The sequence below is a fragment of the Zootermopsis nevadensis genome, unplaced genomic scaffold (assembly GCF_977971745.1).
Source record: "Zootermopsis nevadensis isolate Lab colony 2312 unplaced genomic scaffold, Znev_1.0 Znev_ptg000024l, whole genome shotgun sequence".
NCBI classification, from domain to species: domain Eukaryota; kingdom Metazoa; phylum Arthropoda; class Insecta; order Blattodea; family Termopsidae; genus Zootermopsis; species Zootermopsis nevadensis.
In genome coordinates this window covers 8109965-8132138 of record NW_028259156.1, presented here as the reverse complement: position 1 = coordinate 8132138, position 22174 = coordinate 8109965, and the positions used below count along the sequence as shown (strand labels likewise).

Below are 22174 nucleotides of genomic sequence, written 5' to 3'. Positions count from 1 at the left end.
GGTTCTGCAGAAAAGTAAATCAAGGCAGTTCGTCTACAAAACCTTCCCTCATGGACAGGCCAGGTGGCCCAGGCATTCTAATTACGTCCACCTGAGCAACGTAACATTACAGGAAGAAAACATTAAGTAGGCTATGCAAATCACAAGCCCGACACACTACAAGCAAAATACAACATTTAAACAAAAACGTAAGTCTTCAAAGTTCCTTATGTCGCCTGAAAATCGTACATTGGACTTAGTTCACTGTTTTACTAAACACGTTCATTCAGCATCCTGTCTAATGGGTACCAGGGTTCTATACTCGGGATAAAATCGGCAACGTGTAGAAGCTGACCATTATCCGCGGCCTGAGACAACTTTCCTTGAAACATTTATAGTCTTCTGGGTTTTAACGGCGCGTGGACATGGAGGTAGAAACCAACGTTCCTAAGAAATACACAGCTTCTATCTTCAGGGCCGCGTTACAACCCAGAAGACCAACACCGACATTTTCAACGCCGTCAGAACCTCAACACAACCCACACCTACACGATTTGAATGTTATATAAACACAGAAGTCGAGAAGCACGACGCTTTTAGGAAACAAAGGTTGGCTTTATTTTATTTGGTGGCTTTTGTTTCAACAGATTCATAAACCACCACTGACTACCTGACTAAAATCTATAAATGACCATTTTTAAACTTATATAGTAAAGTTCATTATTAAAGAAACATATCACGTTCAAAAAAACAATTCAATTCAATTCAATTAATTTACAATGATTTAACTCAATATTAATAAGGTTTGTTTTTACACTTAATTTGATCTGCTGAGACTGTCAGGGTTCCTGTGGAAAGTCTAAATATTAATTAGAAACAAAACATAAATAAGCACCTTTTTATTTCTTATCCAATATTATTATAAACTTCGTGACAAACTCACGAGTACAAGAAAACATGTTTAAATGTGCCTTCGTATGGAGTACTGAATCCACGGCGAAATAACTGAAACAATTTTAACAGAAATTCTGAATACAATGTGTTGGTATCTTATATTTCACTTTTTACAGTCTCACATTCTCAATTTTTATTCTCGAAAATTAACAAACACAAACGAAAATAATAAATTCTTCTCGGGCTACCAGCCGTTTCGGACGACAACGGAGAAAATACCTACGTTTCGAAAACCATCTTCGTCAACGGATGGTAACCCGAGAAGAATTAATTGTACTTAGTCGTCGTGCAAGCTTCAGATCATACACACGAAAATATTATTTAATACATGCATTACTCATATAAACCAACAAAGCAAAGTAAATTATTTAATTCAATCACTAAACAAAGATAATCATTCATCCTTGTTTCAAATTAAACCACTTTTATTATATAAAATCAACCAAACGCCCCTCTATGAAAAAAAACTGTAGTGGTCATTCACGCTTATAAAGAATAACAAAATTAAACAACTGACAGCGAAAAATTATTCAGATTAATAATCATCACCATGAATTTCAGTAAATGATTACACATAAATTTCTCGAAAATGATAATTAATTATTAAAGATATTTTGTTCGCAGTTAACAATTGCATTCTTATCAAATACCTTTACTATAATATAATGAACTTAATTACAAACATTTTTATTTATATTTAAAATGCATAATGAAACTGACATATTTAAAAGTCTTTTTATGACACATAAAGATATAGTTTGATTTAAAATTTGATTTAATTGTATAATGTAAAATGTTTACTATAGTTTACAACTATAAAACACGAAAACAATTACATTCCTTCCCTCTTGCAACAAGGCTTCGGAGCTGTCGCATATACTGAAACCTTTCTACTGTTAACGATAACTTGCGTATAGTTGTGACCCTGATGATATTAACTTTAAAGCATAACAGCACTAAACTCAACCAGAGAAAAGAGTTATCTGCCACATGTCTCATCCACGAAGGATCAGATACAAATAAACATACAAATTTACGTAAAACAAGGCATTCATGTGTGTTCATAAAGAGCAAAGTCTTACTGAATACAATATGTAACATCTATATATACACAGTAAGTAGGCAATATTGTGCGAAATAAAACTGACTTGGAAATGGTACTTTCATAGAAAGACCGATAATTTTAATATACAATATATACACTGACACTTTCTTTACTTAGAAAATAGTATTAAGTAACAGTTTCATCTGTTACGGATTCAAAATATACAAAAATACAAACTGCAATCCTAAAATACAGTGAGAACATCTAACGGCTGCATTGACGTAACACGCGATCTTTACATTGCTCGCGATCACTGTGCAAGTTTCCACGTTCCTAGTCGTAGCGGCACAGCTGCAAATTATTCTCAGAGCACTATGACGTTCAACACTCACAAGAAGTTAGTTCTGGCACATGAGAGTGACGCAGTTAGAATAAACTGCACCATAAGAACACACTGTGCCCGTTTTGGAGGTAAATCGAACATAAACACTGAAAAATTTGAATTATCTTATGTTCACTTGCACTGTGGTGAGTTAGGTTGTCTGATGCATTTAAAATTACTGAATCTTCCATAAATTGTCATTATAATATTTTTGTTCGTAGCAGTAAACATGACCTTGAACCCAGAAATCTAATAACAAAATTGTGAAGTAACATTTATAATACTTCATCTTTTTAAAACACATTTTCCCGTAGTAGATATTCTATTAAATCTTCTTTAGCGTCATAATTGCGTCGCTTTTAAATTACCCAGCACCAGAAATCCATTTTATTAATTATAACATGATAAATGTTGCGAATTCTTCACTCTTTATTATCATACATAGCCACACTATCTTGGTTTTATTTTAATTGCCAATACATGAGTTACTGCCTTCAGCTAACAAATGAAGTCCAGCATAAATATGTTGCAATGTTCCACCATTTCCTGGTGGAAATAACTACAGTCCGCGACTGTAATCTTGAGACTTGCGGGTGAGGACGTGGGGTGAAGGAGGAAAGATAGCGTCTGCCTTTAACGCTACGGACTTCCTGCATTCCTTGCATGTCTCAAGATTAGAGTCGTGGACTGTAACTATATTTATTGAGATTCTTGAACACAACTTGAGGCAATCTGCAGAGATACCTACTGTACAGCAGAACGTTACAAGAGAATATCGACCGATTAAGTCGAATATTCTAAACCATTTCAAACAGAGAGCATTTTTCGAATCAAGACCGCTATCGAATTAAACAGAATTCACAAAACAAATGAACCTGTCGAAAATATCGTCACACCACTTAAAAAACCCCCAAATAAGACAAAAGTAATTTTAATTCCATTGTAACGAACGACAGCTAACTGAACCACAAACTAAACAAAACTGGAAGAAGCAGTAGCATTACAGCTGTGGTAATAATACTGATTTTTTTTTGAATATTTACAAGGTACAACACAAATACGTCTTAAAAGGTCTCCATTTAGGCATTTAGACAAATGTATAAAATGTCGTGGATTCCAATCGCCATTAGCATTTATTTTATTTACGCGGTATATATAACATAAACAAAGCTGAGAAAATAACTGATGACGTCTGTTCTTATGCTATTTCCATATATGATCAAACAGAACATTTGTATTAATTTCGTACACTTCCCTTTGGCACAATGAGATATAATCTAAAACAAAAATCCTGCAAAATAATATCACAGGTCTATGAAGTACTTGAGGACCATTCTAAAACAGTGGTATTCAACCTTGGGTACGCGTACCCCCGGGGGTACGCGAAGACATCTTAGGGAGTATGTGAAATTTAAAAAAATATATATTATTTTATGATAAACACTGAATAATGAGTAATGTAATTTATTTAATTTATTTTAGATGTAGATTATATACTGTGTATAACTTGAATTATACACCAACAACTTTGGGGGTACAAAGTTGAAGAGAATTTACATCTGGGGGTACGAGAACAAAAAAGGTTGAATACCACTGATCTAAAACTCACACAATGTTTAGTACGTCTTTCTTACAGGACAGCAGAGACCATGTTCATCAGCCGCAAACAAAATTGTTATATCCCCACAAATGTTAGTCACTACGTAACCAATGAAAGGTGCGAATTATCTAGTCAATGCACAGAATAAAGATGTAGCAATGCTGAATGACTATTTAGCTTTCTCGTCGCATAACAACGTGCCTTGGTTGGGACAGACGTGCACATACAAGAACACAAACGCAAGTCTGTTATTTCTTCGTAACAACCTCAGCAGAAGTATGCAGACTTATTAAATTCTGTTTCAACGTCTTATTATTTGTAGGAACCTCCTATCAGTCCATGAAATCCAGTTTAATCTATTCCACTACACAATAATAAACAAAATGCTTTCCGGTACAATTATCCTAGTGTTTAAACCTTAACAGCGCAGACGTATCAAATCCAGTCACCACAGCGTGTTAACTGTACACAATTGCCTTTTATGCACTGATGATTCACTCCACGATACTGCCAATAGCCCGAGCAATGACTGCTATAATCAGTGAGTTTATCTCAATGTTTTCATACAGCAAAACGTGAATGATATTGGGGAAACCTTGTAGCGCTTGGTGGTGAGCTACGCAGTTCCCGCCGGGAGCAGATACTGACAGTTGCGTTCAATTTCAACGACGGAAAAAGAAAGAAACCACGATGAATCCGCCTCTCGGCCGACATAAAAATACGGGACCTGCCAAATACACAACAGGATCGATACTCACTGGACAGTGACGTCAGATACTTTGTGCATCGACGTTAATTGAATGTTTTCGTTGTTTCCAGAAGGTCTAACATTCGATCACTGGGAAATTGTTCAGTGACTACTTAGTTTCAATAACGAATGTTAAATAGAAATTATTAGCAAGGCAAATTCCGTGTTGTGGAGCGGAACGGCAGATAAATTATTTTGTCCGTATACTAGATACCTAAATTCACTTCGTCGCGATGAAATCTCATAAACCAATGTATCATAAAAATGTGTTTTATCCTCCTAAGTAGCCATTGTTTTGTTTATTTTGCTATAAAAGTGTTTTACAACTTTGTTGTCGACGGTAATGACAAGAGAATTTACACCCGAGTGGTTTCTAGCTCATATGTAAACTCCTCAAATTATTCCTAAAACAAAGGGATTCTATCCTTTTACAGAGTACATAATTAAAATGCCCTATTATTAACGAACCTGTCAAATACCGTAAGTAAAAATGAATTAAAATGTTGAAACCATTTCGTATTCCATTCTGTAATTTTATAAGTTTCCCTTAAATGGTGGCATTACCTTGCGTCATTAATGCAATGAATGACCCTTCTCTGACGGAAAACCATCCCAACGCGAGTTAGTGTCTGTCATTTGTTCATTTTCATCGGAGATAAAATGCATATATAAGACACAACAAAGCTAATGTTTAATTCAACCCTAAACTTTCCCACGACTAGCAAGATTGACGACTGCCATGAAGTAATTTTCATTTCTTATAACGAAATCAAACCAAGGAAACACAAAACTTTACATACAAATATGACATACTAGCGGTGTCAGAGAGAAATACATGTAAGCTCCACAGTTACATTGTATTGTTTAAAAGTCGGTTGAATTTATTCGTTTTCAAACATTTGTGGTTTTGGCTTCCAGGTAACGAGTGGTGTCAACTGCACGACAACGGAGATCAAGTCTTACAAATCCTCATTTTGAATGAACTAATTAATTTTGTTTAGAGAAATATCTCTGAAATTTGTTTCGTTTGTTACTGCAACGTGGTAGCATACTACTCTTCAACAATAAGAACATTGGTGAGATGTCCTGTTTAACGTGCGCAAGGATATACTACTTATTTCTGCTTTGCTTCAACATTTTAATCAAACGATTCCAGAAATGCCTTAGGGCAGTGACGTCAATTGCCAACAAGGAACATACATCGGTAACGAAGCTTAGTAAACGCGATACATTTTATTTACGCATTTGATCAGAGCTGAAGAGATAAGTATGTTATTGTTTATGATTAAATGTGTTAAATATATGGATAAAACTGTGCCAAAGAATTAGTGGCATATTGCGGTAGTAGGCGGACTAAGTTTATTCAAAAAACGTACGATTTAAATGGGAGAGATTACGTGAAAATTAAGACACAATGAGAAAGTAGAGTTACTACTCTCTGCTTTAACCCATTGAAATACTACTTAATTTTGAATATATAAAAGTAAATTGCGTTTAGAAAGCTGTAGAATTACCACAAATCTTTTCTGAGATTACACCACGTCTATTTTTAGGATACTTTAAGTATTTAGTTGGATCTTCATCTGGTGAATTCTGGAAGACGTAGAAAGTGACTTTCGCCATCAGACTACGTCCGAGCACATGGACTGTAATTCCCCAATTTACCTACGAAACTTCACTCGCAATTACGACACATAATCAATGTTAACTTAATATACTACGGCCGTTAGGCACGGCAATGGGAGAGTAATTTCAAGAATTTAAATTCTAATCGAAATTACAGTTTTCGATTGGTCTGGCCAGCTTTAATAAAACATTTATACAATCTCAATGGAAGAGTGGTGCTAACACAATTACACAGACGAAATCTGAATGGATTATCAATCTCCGACATGCACAACTGCTTTTGACGGTCGCCGAAAGAATAAATAACGTTCTCAAGGGAAAAGTAATATTGCAATGTCAAAAGAATAAACATATTTCAAGTCTATAAATATTATAAAAATATTACTCTATACATACAAGACAGCGAAATTAGAAATTTGAAACACGTCAGAAGACTCAAAGTAAAATCGACAATTTAAATTTAATTTGTTAAATAAAATGGCGCACAAGGAACATTTCATGCTAAAGAATGGATACCGTCAAACCACTCGTAGTAAGCAGATTTTATCTACAAGCCTCGAAATGACAAACGACGAACTATACGACACCGTAACTAAACACTCAGGATTACGATGATGGACTTTTATAACGTCCAAGGATTAAACAACTCATTCCCCGTCATCGAGACCGAGAATAACGTCCATTAGAGGAGGAAAATTAATAAATGATGACAAAATAATGCATGGAAGTAGAGTGAACCGAAACAAATCCCAAACTGCCTCATACACAGACACTATTTTACGACGCATTTCATCCTAATGATAATGGCAAATATTACTAAACTCTCTTGCCGTTATTAATTCGTTGACCACAAACTCCAGACAACTCTGACGTCACTGTGGCCATTTGCAAAGGTAAAATACCAAATTGTGGAGAATAGTGGTCATTAAATGTACCTCATTTAAATGAAACATGAAATGTTGCATAAGTTGTATAATTCTTATATGACAGATTTAATCAGAATCGACTTATCCGTTCTGGCGTAAGGAAATACGAACATAACGATTTTAAAATACGCTCTGCAAGATTACGAACGCGTCTAAAAAAATAGGATGCGAATGTTTCGAAATTCAAAGGAAGAGACGGAGTAAACCACATTTCTTGCTTAATTCAACTGTATTCTCGAAAATCAGTAGACTACTCTTTACGGGAATTCGATTACTAACGGTACGGGGTAGAGGACACGTCTGGAAAACGCATTACTAATCTCAGTTCGTAGCATTTCAGTTCAGGAGGGATATAACTCTCGCACTTGAGACGCAGAGCTCACACGCGTGACACGAAAATCTCGCAGTCATGATCTGGTGTCTTCACATTGTCTCAGGAGACACGCATACGTTACTCTGGATTTCTTAGAACCCGCAAACCTAAATCCACATTCAGCTATTTGAACAGAAAGGAATTGATTAGGGACATGCAGAGATTTAAATTCTTGGAACTGTACGCCACAGCCAACCCAAAACTAAAGAGACTAATAAAAGAAATCTTAAAAAAGATCCTTTTAAAATATGGCGGGTTACATACACTGACTCGTAGCTCCTTGAAGTAAATTCATTTTAAATTAAAGATTACCTTCGTATATAATTAACGTAGAGTACAAAATTTTTCAAATATTTTGGATATCCTGTCTATGATACAAGAAAGTATATCTACGTGGTTAACATGTTTCATCGCATTTTATGTACTATCAAAGCGTTCTTACCAATTTCCGGAGTTCGCTAAATCTTGGAAATTACTTCGCAAAAATCCTTCGTTCCGCAGATGTTTGATCTCTATGTGGGAAGTGATATCCCGGGGCAAAATCCTAAGTTTAAGGGATTAGTGCAGTGATAGGATCCTCAAGGAAACTCGAAACCGTCACTCCAGGATTCACGAGCCAATGAAATCAGCAGTTCTGTATAAACACAGCTGGTGATGCCCCTAATACGTTTCATCAAAATTTGAGTCTCCTATGAATTATCTTGTAGGCAATGGACAAGTCCATAGACCCTATAGATAGTAAAGTGAACAGAAACCATGCGATTTAATAACCTATTAAGACATCACTAAGTAAATCTTCGGAATGTAATTAGAATAATAATTTAAATTAACGACTGCGTCCTGGAACAAAGTCCACAAGAAAACTCTCGTAAAGCTAGAACACGCCTAAAACATTGTCGGCAGTGTTGGCAAACAGTTTACAAACAAATGTCGTCCGTTATCTGCAAACATTCCGCAAACAAATATTCGCTGTTCCTTGTTTACCGTTTGAAAACATTTGCAAGTGTGTATTTGTTTCTAAATGTATCGAAAGTTAACTGCAAAATTTCTGAATAATACGTTTGAGGCTGTTTGGATATATTTAAGGGAGCGGTGTTTCTTTTAATTTAAATAAAAATTATCTAGTGGCAGACAGCTGTAGCTACATCTCGCTTACATTGGCAATTTATTAACAAAAGTGCAAAATATTTTTTTTATAATAAGCAAGTATTGGTATCATAGTTGGTTGATTATTTGCTGTTAAGAGATTTTGAGCTTTATCGAATGATATTTATAAATAATTTGTTATAACTGTTGCCATGACAATGCTGTTCAGCGATTATATATCTTACGTCTTTTATATTTACGAGTATTTTAATCAGTGAAACATTTGCTGTTAAGGGATTTAGATCTTTATGGGATAATATTTATAACTATGTCTGTTTATTACTTCAGAACCTCCAGGAATTTTTGATAGGTAATTTACTAGTTATTATGAGATTCTAATGTGCGTATTAAAAAATTATAACAGGAGTACATAGACGTCAAAGTCTGGCGAATCCATTTCGGAGTTCACAACGTAAATTCGAAGGTTTAAATATATGTTTCCAATGCCTTTTAAAGTTACCATTATATTCTTGTAGACCTTACGTAAGTAAAGGTATATTCACCGATTTAAATAACCAAACCCATATTAGTTTCATAAATTTTATCACACGATTGTAAGTAGATGCTTTTATATGAGAATCCTGTGAACTAATTACATTTCATTAAACTTAAAAAAAAATCAATTTTTAATGTGCATAAATTATCAAACACTGTCTCCTCGCACATCGTAAGTCGCGACAGTAATGAAAAACAACCAAGGCAAAAGTTTATGTAGCGAGAAATGAAACTAGTAATTCAACAAAACGAGTTGTCCGATAAATGGTATTAAATCCTATTAAACTGTAATATGAATAACAGGCATAAACGATATTTCTCTAGTACCCTTAAAAATATATGTTGAAGTTATTCTTTCTTTATTTCTTTCATTCTTTCTTTTTCTATATCCTCTTTTACCCGTAGGTGTCGAGGTTTATTTATTATTTAATTCATCTGTTTGGACAATGGTAGGACTCCTTGGATGGGTGATCAGCCTGACGCAAGGCCTCTACCTATACAAACACAGAAAGACGCGGACAAACATCCATGCCTTGAGTGGGACTCGAACCCACGGTCGCAGCGACCAAGCGGCACAAGGCCCACGCCTCAGACCGCGTGGCCACTGCGGCCGGCATGTTGAGGTTATCTGAATTCTTTAAAAACAAACGAACATGATTTCGCGATAAAACACGCACATTCTTTATCTGTCAAGAGACGTCAATTTTCTGAACGGAACATAGAAAGTAAACGCTCAATGCTTTCGAATATTTTTCTTGTTCCGTACGCCCTTTTCTGCTGATCGTCGTTTAAGCGCTTCGTATAGAAATACATCGTCTGTTGTGCATCAACCGACCAAGAGCCAGGTGTTGGTTCAAGGTTATACAGCTTTCGTAAAAAGAAAAACAATTTAGTGGAATACAGACACGTTCAGAAATGAAGGTATTGAACAAGGAACAGGGTAAATAAAGAGTAAAGATGACATGCACAAACCAACAACGCCATCAGTTAGAACAACTGCTGTAGTTCTGTAGTCGGGCCGGATCTGTGCGTTCCATGTCCGTTAGAAGTAAAAGGCATGGCGATCAGAGGCGCGGGAGGGTACCATACAAGGAATAATATAAAGTCCAAACAAAATACATTATTTCCCACCGACAGTACTTTGTAACTCGCTGTCTTATTTCCTACGTCTGTAATGTTTTTGGTTTGTATAGTATATGCGCTTGATTTCCTCGTACACGCAAGCTAGAAGCGTAGGCAAAACGCACAGATTCAAGCCAAATACAATACGAAATGAAGAGATATTTTTAAATGAAAGTATACAACGGTTGTTGTGCTGGACTACGTAACATAAATAATTCACAGGCATTGAACATCCACCTTGCATGTCAGTCTTATCTTAGTTGATGCAAATCGGAATAATTCTATGCATAAGAAATTCAGTAAACACAATATCAGCTGCTGTATTGCATGTGAATTTCTGAGCTGGAATATTTTGAAGCACACAGATGAAATTTATGTTGAGAAATGGATTGTGATCGGCTGACGACTAAACGTGTAGCTGACGTCACAATTCCAGGAAAATGACAGCGATTATACTAGTAACTAAAACGCATTTGACTATGGACTGAACTACATGACTTGCTGTCCAAAACTAAAACCTGAGATAAATGGAGTGGCCGAGACACGCACGAGCCGCTCGTAACGTTCGCTCACCAAACAGTTTGCCTGTGGTTATAACGAAACTAAATTATATACGAGAAAATTGAACTCTAAGGTACAAGAAAAATGTTATCTATATCATTAAAACCCAACATTGTGAGACCTTAACAGACGTAAATTACAAGAAACATACTTGAACTGGGGTAGACGACGTGTTGCATGAAGGGCGTGGGAAACATTGAAGAAAGATAGAACCTTAGGCCCGTAGTATGCAAAGGTTTAAGTAGTTCAGCGACCACAACGAGCAAAGCACAGATTTTTGCATTCGCATAACCCTGAACAATCAGATCACAGAATGCCTCACGAAATGTTGAGGACTGCCGCTCCTGGGAGCGAGTGAAGCCGCTACTGCGCAGGTCAGCCTTCCCCCCAGACGATGGTCTTCTTGCTCTTGTCCACGCTGGCCAGAAAGGAGTTGTAGGGATCCCATGCTACGGCCGTCACTGGAGATCTACAGGGTAAGAACAAAACCACACGAAATGCACAGCGTCACTTTCCACTCACGAAAACAAAATGTTACTGGAAGAACGAACTATGACTTCCAGGTGGAATACACAGAGGACACTAAACTTTAGTTTGTGTAGCTAATTCTCATTCTTTAATTATAATTCTAGAGGTTCTTCTTTATTACGCCGTCTCCTCTACAGGAGGTTGGCGACATATTATGAACAGGATTCTTCCATCCTTTTCTCGGACTGGGACCTGTTCATATACGTTCTTGGCAGATGATCCAGAAGTGGTTTGCCATTGCCTTCTTCTGTGTGTGAATGGAGTAATTGTTGGGATGCCACGGAGAAACCGGGGAAGCCCCCGGAGGAAAACTCCGTGATGCCTATACCACGGCCTTGCCCAACACAAGTTATAAATTTGAGCACCACCGGGAATTGAACCCGGGACCCCAGGATTATAAGGCCAGCGTTCTAACATCTAGACCACCGTGGCGGTTCATGTAACCAACAGCATGATAAATCTTCGAGGAACAGGCTGAGTGGAGGAATGATGGGTCGAACTGGTTCAAGGTCGTGTGCCATGGTCGGCTGATTCGTTCTTTTGCGTCCTAATACCCCAAAGGCAGTTAATTGCATTAACATATTGAGATAACGCGTAATATGCGCGGGTGTGTAAATTTTCATAACTTAGTTGTGAGATTCGAAGTTTCAACGGAGGTGAAGATTTGGAGAGTGGCCTTCTATATTGTAACACTATTTCCCAGGACGTTACCCCTTCTACCCTGAAGACGAAAGCGATAAGTTCATAAGAAACGTCTGTAAACACCCACACGCGAACATGGCGTCAAAGCAAAGAAGACGACAATCTAACATTTTTAAATAAATTTATTTACTTATTTACAGATTACTTAACGACAATGCCAATAGTTCAGAATATAAAGTATCAGATTATAGGACAGTTAATGGAAGGTATAGGGAAGGAAGCGGTCGTGGCCCAAACAAAGGAACGACCTGCCATTTACCTGGAAGAACTGAAGAAAACCACAAAAAATTAATAAGGTAGGCGGTTGTCTGACCGACGTTTGAATCGATAACCTCCCGTCTATGAAGTAGGAGTCTAACCACACGACCACGAATAATTTACTAATTTAGTAATAAAATACAATGACGATGATTAGGCGAGGAGTCTGAACGAGACGAGTGTGTCTTATCTAACGTACTAACGATTAGGACAGACCTAAAAGTGGCGCAGAATCGAACACGGCAACGTTCGAAAAAAATACAACGTTAATCTACTACCACAAGCTTACTCTTTGCGCCGCTACAGAAAACAATGAAACGCAATGAAGCGATTCCAAGAAACGTCCTTCACAGGAAAGTCATGGATACAAAAGCCACAGGAGGAAAGATCGCTGAAACAGTGGTGGTCATGTTACAATTATAATACAATTTCCCAAAACAACGTCAGCTGTCACGAGCAGCTCTAAAAGAGCTCTTGTTTTGCGATCCCAGACCGCTTGCACAGACGAAATTAAATCGTGGAATAAAACCAGCAAAGTGAAGGAAAATGAATGAAGGACAAAAGCCAGGGAGCGTGGACTTCCAACACACGTCATTCTACGCTCGAGTCACAAACCTGTGGAACCAAGAACTGCAGAAGTTAACTCTACAGACGGTGTTCAGAACATCATGTATCAGCAGCACGGCTGGAAGACAGTGCTGAAATCGGATAAAAAACTGAAGGGAAGAGAGGCACTGGTAGAAGGATAATATTAAAAGTGAAGTTAAAGAACTAACGTATTGATATGTGGACGAGTTTGAACTGGGTCAGAAGTGGCGGGCTCCAGTGAAAATTGCAGGCCATTACAACAAGAGTAAAGGCGAGGATTTGACTTGTTAAGGACTTTGTTTCATTCAACTTTGCGCTCAACTTCGTAATTAAGTCCCCGATGTTATGGAACCCAAAGGTTCATTGCCATACTCATACGAGCACATCAACTGGGCCCTAACGTGGCCTTCAGTGATAAAAGTAACGTCCAGCTTTTACGCTGGCGGATTGCTAACCTCCCACCAAAATCCAGCGCCTCTCGTGTTTTAAAATGTAAACACCATTCATTCTACTGTGAGTACTGCAGCGAAGGCGCTGACATCTGGCGGGATTCCAGCTGGGAAACAATTGTTATATTAAAATGTGGTTACTTTAAAAAAAAAGTCAAAGTCTAAAACATCAGAACTGTGCAATGCCACATTTTACAAGCACACAAAACAAACTTTTGTTGTAAGTTTACAGACCTTTGTAATTACATCTAGTTTTCTTTGGTAGATGAACTTTAATACATTACGTCCGAAAAGTCACTGTGCAGTTGCGATAATGTAATGAACGACCTGGCAACACTGGCACATCGCAAGCAAGGAAACTTACTTTTCGAATGGCACGTAGATCATTTCCTGACGTCTTATATTGTGAAATAACTCCATAACAAACTCCACGGAACGGAGTCATTCTTAAGAAGCTAACAGTCGCGCAACTTGTCGCGAAACCAAAAGGCTCATTACCGTATTCACAAGGGCCTGATATTGGCCCCTAAAGGCTCTGCTCCATGGAGTCAGCTGAAGGAAAATTAACGAACAAAATGGCGTTCACTCCCTATTAGAAATTCTCGCACTGTAGTAACGGGAAACAATTACAAGGGTTTTAAAATATTTGCCAAATTTAATTTGGTACTATCCTGGCATTTACTAGCAGGGATCTGAGAAAATCACGAAAATCTTCGGTCAAAATAGTAGATCTGTGGTTCGAGATTTGAACCCGTAACATCCAGTGCGCTAACCACTGTACGTTTGCGTCTAATTGTTCCATCTGTGACAGAATCGTAAGTAACTTTCGCAATCAAGTCGATTGTAAATGCAAAACGATACAAGTACTATTTTTTCCTTACGCAGAGGTTCATAAAGTGATTTTAGGATGACGATCAGCTGCATCAATTCCGAGGTAAAAATTCCAACAACGTTTCGGAGCCAGAAATTATCACTAATATTTTTATAATGTTCCCTGAATTTACGTACTTGGCTGACAGCCACAGAATTCGCCCACTTTTACCCAACGTAAAAGCTCCAAGTATATAAAAAATATCTTTTAAAATACATGTACTCATGTAAGATTACAATTTTTCATAATAAATCAAACTGCGAAAATTTCCAAAATACGTAACAAATTATTTACTAGAAAGATAACGACTTACAGACCTATTTTTGGCACTTAAATTTTCAACTGTATTCAATGAAAGTGTGCTATTCAGAAGTAAACAGTATAATTCGGGTACTCTAACATCACGTAACAATCGATCCCATTAGCAAAGACACACATTTTACTCGTCACAATACAACGTTCTCAGTGGAGGATAATTAAATAGCATTTGTTACGCAAATACGAAAAGCCAACAGGAATATCAGCATCACATGGGTACTTACAAGTGTTCCTTTAGCACAGACTCCAATTTGTTTGCGCTCACATTCCAGATGAACACCGAGCCATCCGCTGAGCCTACAGCGATATACTGGCCGTCGGGGCTGAAGGCAGCTCGGGACCAGTCACAGCCTACTTTGAATCCTTCCGCGCTTCAACAAAAAGCCACACAAGACGTTAATCTGACATTATTTACACGCCTATTTATTGAAACAATGTCCATTTTAAAAAAAACAAACACTGTGGGATGTAGTACGAGTGTAGTTTGGTAGATGCTCTTACTGCCACCATCATCAGGGTACGGTAGTGGTATGCAAAGGTGATTGAAGACCTGAAAATGGGCTCCTAAAACCGAAACATGTCGCTCCAGTAAGGGAGGCATTAAGCACAAACGAAACGTCGATCAAATAATACCAGACTACGCGACGCAACATACTAGATACAGTTATCTTCATACACGTCACCTGAAATCTTACGCAGTGTCGATTTTTAGCCTCGTGACAGAGCCCCAAGCTGGAGGGCCAATTATTGTCGGGTGCCTCTGACAGCCAACGGGCAGTTACCTCCCACGTCTGAAGTCGCCATACCACGGTGACAAGTTAAACCATAGTGACGATGTGAATACAGTATGCGGTCCAACACGCATGTCTATCGTGAACTTACCTAAAGGAGCAGATGATTTGGTTCATCCGAAGGTCAAGGACCTTAATGGTGTCGTCTCTAACACAGCCTAGCAGGAAGATGGCATCTGCGAACAATGCAACAAGTTTGGTGTTAGTGGTTCTTGATACTGCCACAAACAACACGGATATCGCGTTTGATTAGATGCAACTTTACCATATCACCACCACCATCACTAATTATAAATAGGATTAAAAATTACGGTCGCCAGGTCGGCAGTGGCGACTAAACTTTATGAATGCCCCTAATCTCGTATAAATTTTATTTGGGGTTCGGGAGAGATCAAAATACGTCTGGCTATCAGATTTTCAAGAAATGTTTCGAGCCTTCCTCCTGATAAATATAATTACGCAGTTTAGAATTCTCACAGTATTTGCGTATCTTTACGTTATCCTTCCATATCAAAACGCTTAAATTCGTTACTCTCCAACAGCATCCACGACACAGCACACAGATTCACATACTGACGTCATGGGAAACTAAAACCAGTCAAAATCCTCACAATTCCATCTGAAAGAACCACAAAGGCATCACACACGTAAAGCGGATATCAGCCATCTTGGAATGGAACTCTACAAAGCCTGTGCATAACGACATCCTCTGACAACCGAGCAATATGGAGCATCCAATTTACGAGAAGGCTAATGAGGGAGAGACCATATCGACGGCTTGAGGGGCCGGATATCGACAGTCCAGTGATGCGGCGACTCACCCCGCGAGAGGTCAAGCGACGTGACCTTCCCCTGAAGCAGGATGTCACGGGAGGTAGTGTCTGACCGGGTGTCCCAAAAGCGAATCCTCTTGTCGAAGTGACCGCTAATGATGGTCGTCCCAGCGCTGTCAGTTGTAACCAGATCGTTGCAACTAGATCCAGCAAACTTTGTCTCGATACCTGGAAATAGACAGAACAATCGATATTGACTATTATCTGTGTATAGAGTAACATAACTTTGCAGTAATTTCTGTGGTCTACTTTACAAATACTGAAGTTGTGTAAAGATATGTCATGTACATGTGTAATTTAAAATGCAATGAAAGTAACCGTCTAGATTCATGCGGAAAAATCCCTCTTGAGAATCTGAAACTCGCTCAGATAGTAAAGAAATTTCCCGACTTTACAGAACCCATAACATCGCCACCGTATTAACGAAGACAATGCTTGAGGAAGATGAATCCAATTCACACTCTCATAACCTATTTCTTCACTATTCACTTTAATACTATCATCCCATGTATGCCTAGGTCTCCTAACTGGTTTCTACCAATCACAACTTTCGACCAAAATGCAGTGTGTGGTACCCATCTCTCGTAAACGTTCTACATGAAACATCTATTTAATCATCGTATTAGTGTCTGGTTAAGAGTAAAAAATTATGAAGCTCCTTAGTATGCATGTTTCTCTAACTTCCTGTTAGTTCTTCTCTCCTGGCTCCAAATATTCTGCCGAGTACCCTACACTCAAGCACAATCTTCATTCTTCTCTTAGTGTGAACACACCAAGATTAACACCAACACGAAGCAACACGACAAAAGATTCTTAACTACAGATGTCCCAAAAAGATGTACATGTCTTTATTTTATTCACTGCATGGGAGAAGATATCTTTTTGTGACCCCTGCATATGGTAGCTGGCATTATTCAAATTTAATTTATTCCAAATTCGTTCTTCAATTTAATGTTAATTTGTTAATATCCTTCCCAAATATTTTGACTATGCCTATTTTCCAGGGTTCAGACTAGCTCTACCGAGGGGCCCAGTAGGACAGGATTTCTTCTTTCAGAAGAGGTGTGGTTTTAAAACCTAGAATACGATGGATAATAGCCAAATAAAAGACAGTCAAGCACAATGTGTGGTGCAATGTCACAAACGTTTAAATTCAGTGACAGGGTTTGAGGACAAAATGCTAAGGAGAATATTTGGACTTAAAAAAGAGAAAATAAAAGGAAGATGGAGATTTACAAATTCTGAACAAACTTATTTGTATTTCTCAAATAATAATATTAGGGCAACTCAGGAAAAATGAGGTAGGCGGGACATGTAACACGAATTCGGGAGATGAAAAATAAATATAAACTTATGGTCGGAAATCTTCACAAGAAGGAATTGCTTAGAAAATAGAGGAAATATATTCACACACAACTTAGAAAAAACATGATGTGGACTGAACCCTGCCAAATCCTGGCCAATTGCTCGCTTTTATGAAACAGTAAGAGCCATGTTCCATGCAAACAGATGAATTTCTTACAAACGTTTCAAGAAAGGCCCTGTTCCATGGAGTTTAAACTACCTAGTTAGTTACTTGGTAGACCTTATACAAACAACGCAGACCGGAAAGATCAGACACATGAACTGAGAAAGAAATTACGAACACATCTTACGGAGAGCAGAAGCGACTTACGAATCTCCCGGTACGAGCATTGCGGAACAAAGGCAACTCTCTAGAGGGTCGTTATTATACGACATCGTACATCACACTGTTGTTGGCCACAAACTCAGACTGACACTTCAAAGCGCTATATACATCTTGGAGCCAGATTACTTAACGGGATTCGATCACACAGACCCAACAAACAAGTACTTAAATCCAGATGACTAACTACCTCTTTATCTGATGTGTTTGATAACATTCCATTTAATGGGACTACAAGGTGTTCATTTTAAACGTTACCTACGTCACACGCGGTTCATTTTAATAATCATTCCTCGAGATACAGGGCAAGAGCTGATTTCTCGGCATGATCTCACGGAATAAAACTTCAGATAATTTTTCATGCATCGGTTCCTTTATAAATATCTATCGTTCGTAGTTGATCAACGCTATAAGATCTTCAGCCGTTATTTAGCGTTGAATGGATCATAAGAATATGTAAATTAATCTTGAATTGACGGGAAAGACGTAGTGACCTGCTTCAAAGCAGTGTAGCCTGAGTATGTCAGTGTACTATTAGCATCCTATATTGGTATTCTAGGGAGTGGCCGGTTACATTAACTCGGGATCTTTGCAGTTTCTCCAGTCCCCCAAAAGAAATACTTGGATGATGCATATAAACAGACTATGACCGCCTCCTTCTATATCCTTAACTAACCATTTGTTGTTATATTCCCATTACATTCGAAGCTATTAACTTCTGAAGTCCAGAATAAGTGAAGGTAATATCCTATTAGGGGTCCGCAGTGGCCGCGCGGTCTGAGGCGTGGGCCTTGTGCCGCTTGGTCGCTGGGAATGTGGGTTCGAATCCCACTCAAGCCATGGATGTTTGTCCGCGTTTTTCTGTGTTGTGCTGTCCTATGTACAGGTAGAAGCCTTACGACGGGCCGATCCCTCGTCCAAGGAGTCCTACCGAATGTCTATAGATCAAAGCCAACGAAAAGTTGGGACCCGCAGTGCTCAGGCACTTGAAGAACGGGTCGTTCCCAGTATCCCAGTAACATCCTATTATTCATTTGACAGGTCTGAGGAAAGATGCAAAAATAATATATACGGCTCCCAAGAGATTCGAACACGTTACTGCATTTGTGCAACTTTTTCAAGTGTAAGTGTTTTTCCAATGGGCGTAGTTATCGGAAAACCAACGTTGACAATCACTCCTCAAAAATTTTGGGGGCATATTTTTGTAAATGTTACTTCTGTACAGTGAAGTAATTTGTACGACCTAGCAGTACAAGTATCCTACATGCATTCTGAAGTATCAAAACCGTATCGAAAAAATAATCGTGCTGTGGTCATTCGAAAACAGCTTGTTCTTGCCTTCTGGCATCAGAGACCGTCTTTTCTGCCTGCCTTCCATCATCTAGTATTCAGACCGACGATTTCTACTCGATGTTTCTTTAAAACAAGCATACATTGCTGTACACGGACTACAATCCACGACCTAGAGACTTACAGGTTCATATATTTTCATAACTCGAAAATAGAATATAACAGTTATTTCATACGTAAAGCAATGCATCTATGTTATATTAAGCATCAGTTTATATCTAAGGATATAGGAGCAACACAGCTGTTACGTCAAAGAACCATATTTTTTCATCGTTCTCTGCAGAACGTATAAAAAATTGACCTATACCACAAAGGTTGTGTTCCCCCAAAGTTTCATCGCCGAAAGTACTAAATTGACAGATGAAATTTAGTATTTGTGACGCACACTAAAACTTGTTGAGCGGAATTTATTTCCGTTCGTGTTGGTTAAATATAAATTTTACGTATCTTAAAATTTAAATAAATTTTTCGAAAAACAGCTAAGCGTACAAATAATTGTAAACAAAATAAAATAATTTACAGATATCGTTTAGATCTATAGGTAAATTCGATTTGAAAATTTCTCGATATTATAAATATCTAAAGACACAGAGTACAAATAATTGTCGACTCTGGAGTTGTGAACTCGAAAAGAATAAGCCAATAATCGTATCTGCAACATACCAGAAACTGTCACTTCCGTTAAGAAAATCAACTTTATGTTTCTCAACGAATTACATACATAAGTTGAAGTTGTACTGTATTTTAATAATTTAGTAGGTTCTCTTCAAAATATAGTTAAAGAATGCTAATATGATTTAAAACACGTAGGTCTATCAAGAATGATATACGAGGTGCTACCCAAAAGTTCAGGGAATTTGCCCATAAAAAAGTGCTTATCATAACTCCTAGTTTCCACCGTCTCCTTCGAAGTATTCCCCTTGGGCATGGATACAGCGATTCCAGCGTTTTCCCATGATTCCATGCATCCCTGGAAGTCTTTAATTGTGAGTGTTTTAAGCACCTCCTGCGATTCTGCCTGGACCTCCTCCATTGTGTCAAACGAAATTTCATTTTGGGGAACAGGAAAAAGTCGCGGGGGGCGAGGTCAGGCGAACAGGGTGGGTGGGGAATCACTGTCGTGTTTTTGGAAGCCAAAAACTGTGTGGGCGGGCGCGTTATCGTGGTGGAGAACCCAGCTGTTGTTCTCCCACTTTTCCGGACGTTTGCTCCTAATGCTCTCCCGTAGCCGCTTCAAAACTTGGATCTTGGATGGATTGTTCGTCTACGATCTGCAACCATAGCCTCTCGCACTTTCGCGATGTTTTCCGGTGTTGTGCATATCGATGGTCGTCCTGAACGCTCATCGTCGTCGACAGACGTTCGTCCATCCTTAAAGCGTTTGTACCACAAAAACGTTTTACTTTGACTCATAGCATTCTCACCAAATGCTTCCACGGGCATGCGGTGGGTTTCTACAGCAGTTTTTTTAAGTTTAAAGCAAAATTTGATGCAGATTCTTTGCTCTTTAAAATCTGCCATTTATGCAGGTTTAAAAAATCGCCGAACCACTACAACACAACGTTACAAAAACGCACGAGACTGAAGAACGCGGCCTCTCGCCTTCACGGCTGTTGGCACACTAATTCACAAAGGGTACTGCTCGCCCCATTTAGTGGCGGCAGGCCATTCCACAACCGGTTCGCGCGTGGAATTCAAATTTGGGTAGCACCTCGTATTATTCATCTCAGTTTTAGGCTAAATACTGCATCATATGAACGGCGACAGAATACAGCGGCAAAGAACGAATAACAAAGAAGTTTGTTAAAAGTAAACTTCTCACTTTTCTATCGGAAATCAAGAGGTTCTGGAAATAACTTCAGTACTTTTCCTGTAAATACTTCCAATTATCTGCTAAGAGAGGCTATGAATAATTATAAATTACTAACTATAAAACTTGGCTGTGTGTTTCTACCCACAATTAAATTAGCAAAAATTCCCATTTGTAAACGTTATAAGACATATTTCAAAGTTGTAGACTACCATTTTAGTAATTTAAGAATGAAAAATGTTTTGTGATAGAAGTTTCTGTTGCAATGCACATACAGTAAGGTCCCGATTATCCGACCTAAGTGGGACCGAAAAACGTTCGGATAATCGAAAGAGTCAGAGATATTACGGAAGACTAATCAGGGTTAACACGGCCGACACCACAATCTTCTGCAACATTCTACACAGTTCCGCCTTTGTCTAGTCTTTGTAAGGCAACAACTTTGGTTCCACCCACTTTCTTTCGCCAACGAAAAAAAAACTTTATGAGTAATCGGCACATCGAATGAAATGGAATTTCGGATAATCGGAACTCTAAATTCATTCGTTCAGCTGGCGGGCAGAATCACGAAGTTTCATACCTTAGCGACGAGCTACCGAGAACGACCAACTGTTACTCATACAGCTCGCCTAGATGGCGCAAACATACCCTCTCCGTTCTTACTTTCCTGTGCAATGTTATAAGACGACGCAAGATGTCAAACATTGAAGAAGCATAACACCTAACACTTAATTTACATTTTGAACTATATGAAAAAAAATACAACGCGACAGACATGATAAACTTCTCAACCAATTGGCTTCATAACAAACGTATAAACTTTCAGCTACATAATAATGTAAGGAATTAGTAAAATGGCAAAGTGAAAACATGCAAGGACTCTACAGAATGTGACGAAAATATTTCTAAAATATTTTTGGTAGTCATTTTAGAATTTTAACTTTAAACCGATATAACTAAATCATATACAGTTCAATCATTTCTGGACATCGGGGAGATACTTAGTCCACTGACACAGAAGCGGGTAACTAA

General features: G+C 38.2%; 1 protein-coding gene across 2 annotated transcripts in view; it reads right to left on the bottom strand.

The window, feature by feature from the left end:
* Positions 1 to 863: 863 nt before the first annotated feature.
* LOC147872800 (autophagy-related protein 16-1-like) overlaps positions 864 to 22174 on the bottom strand; it is a 308552-nt gene continuing 287241 nt past the window's right edge. For both annotated transcript variants that reach the window (XM_087355475.1, XM_087355476.1), the window contains exons 3-6: positions 16284 to 16463; positions 15554 to 15638; positions 14896 to 15042; positions 864 to 11426 (exon numbers count right to left, since the gene is read on the bottom strand). In XM_087355475.1, coding sequence (XP_087211601.1) covers positions 11333 to 11426; positions 14896 to 15042; positions 15554 to 15638; positions 16284 to 16463 — 506 coding nt within the window. In that variant the 3' untranslated portion in view covers positions 864 to 11332. The remainder of the gene's footprint in view (positions 11427 to 14895; positions 15043 to 15553; positions 15639 to 16283; positions 16464 to 22174) is intronic.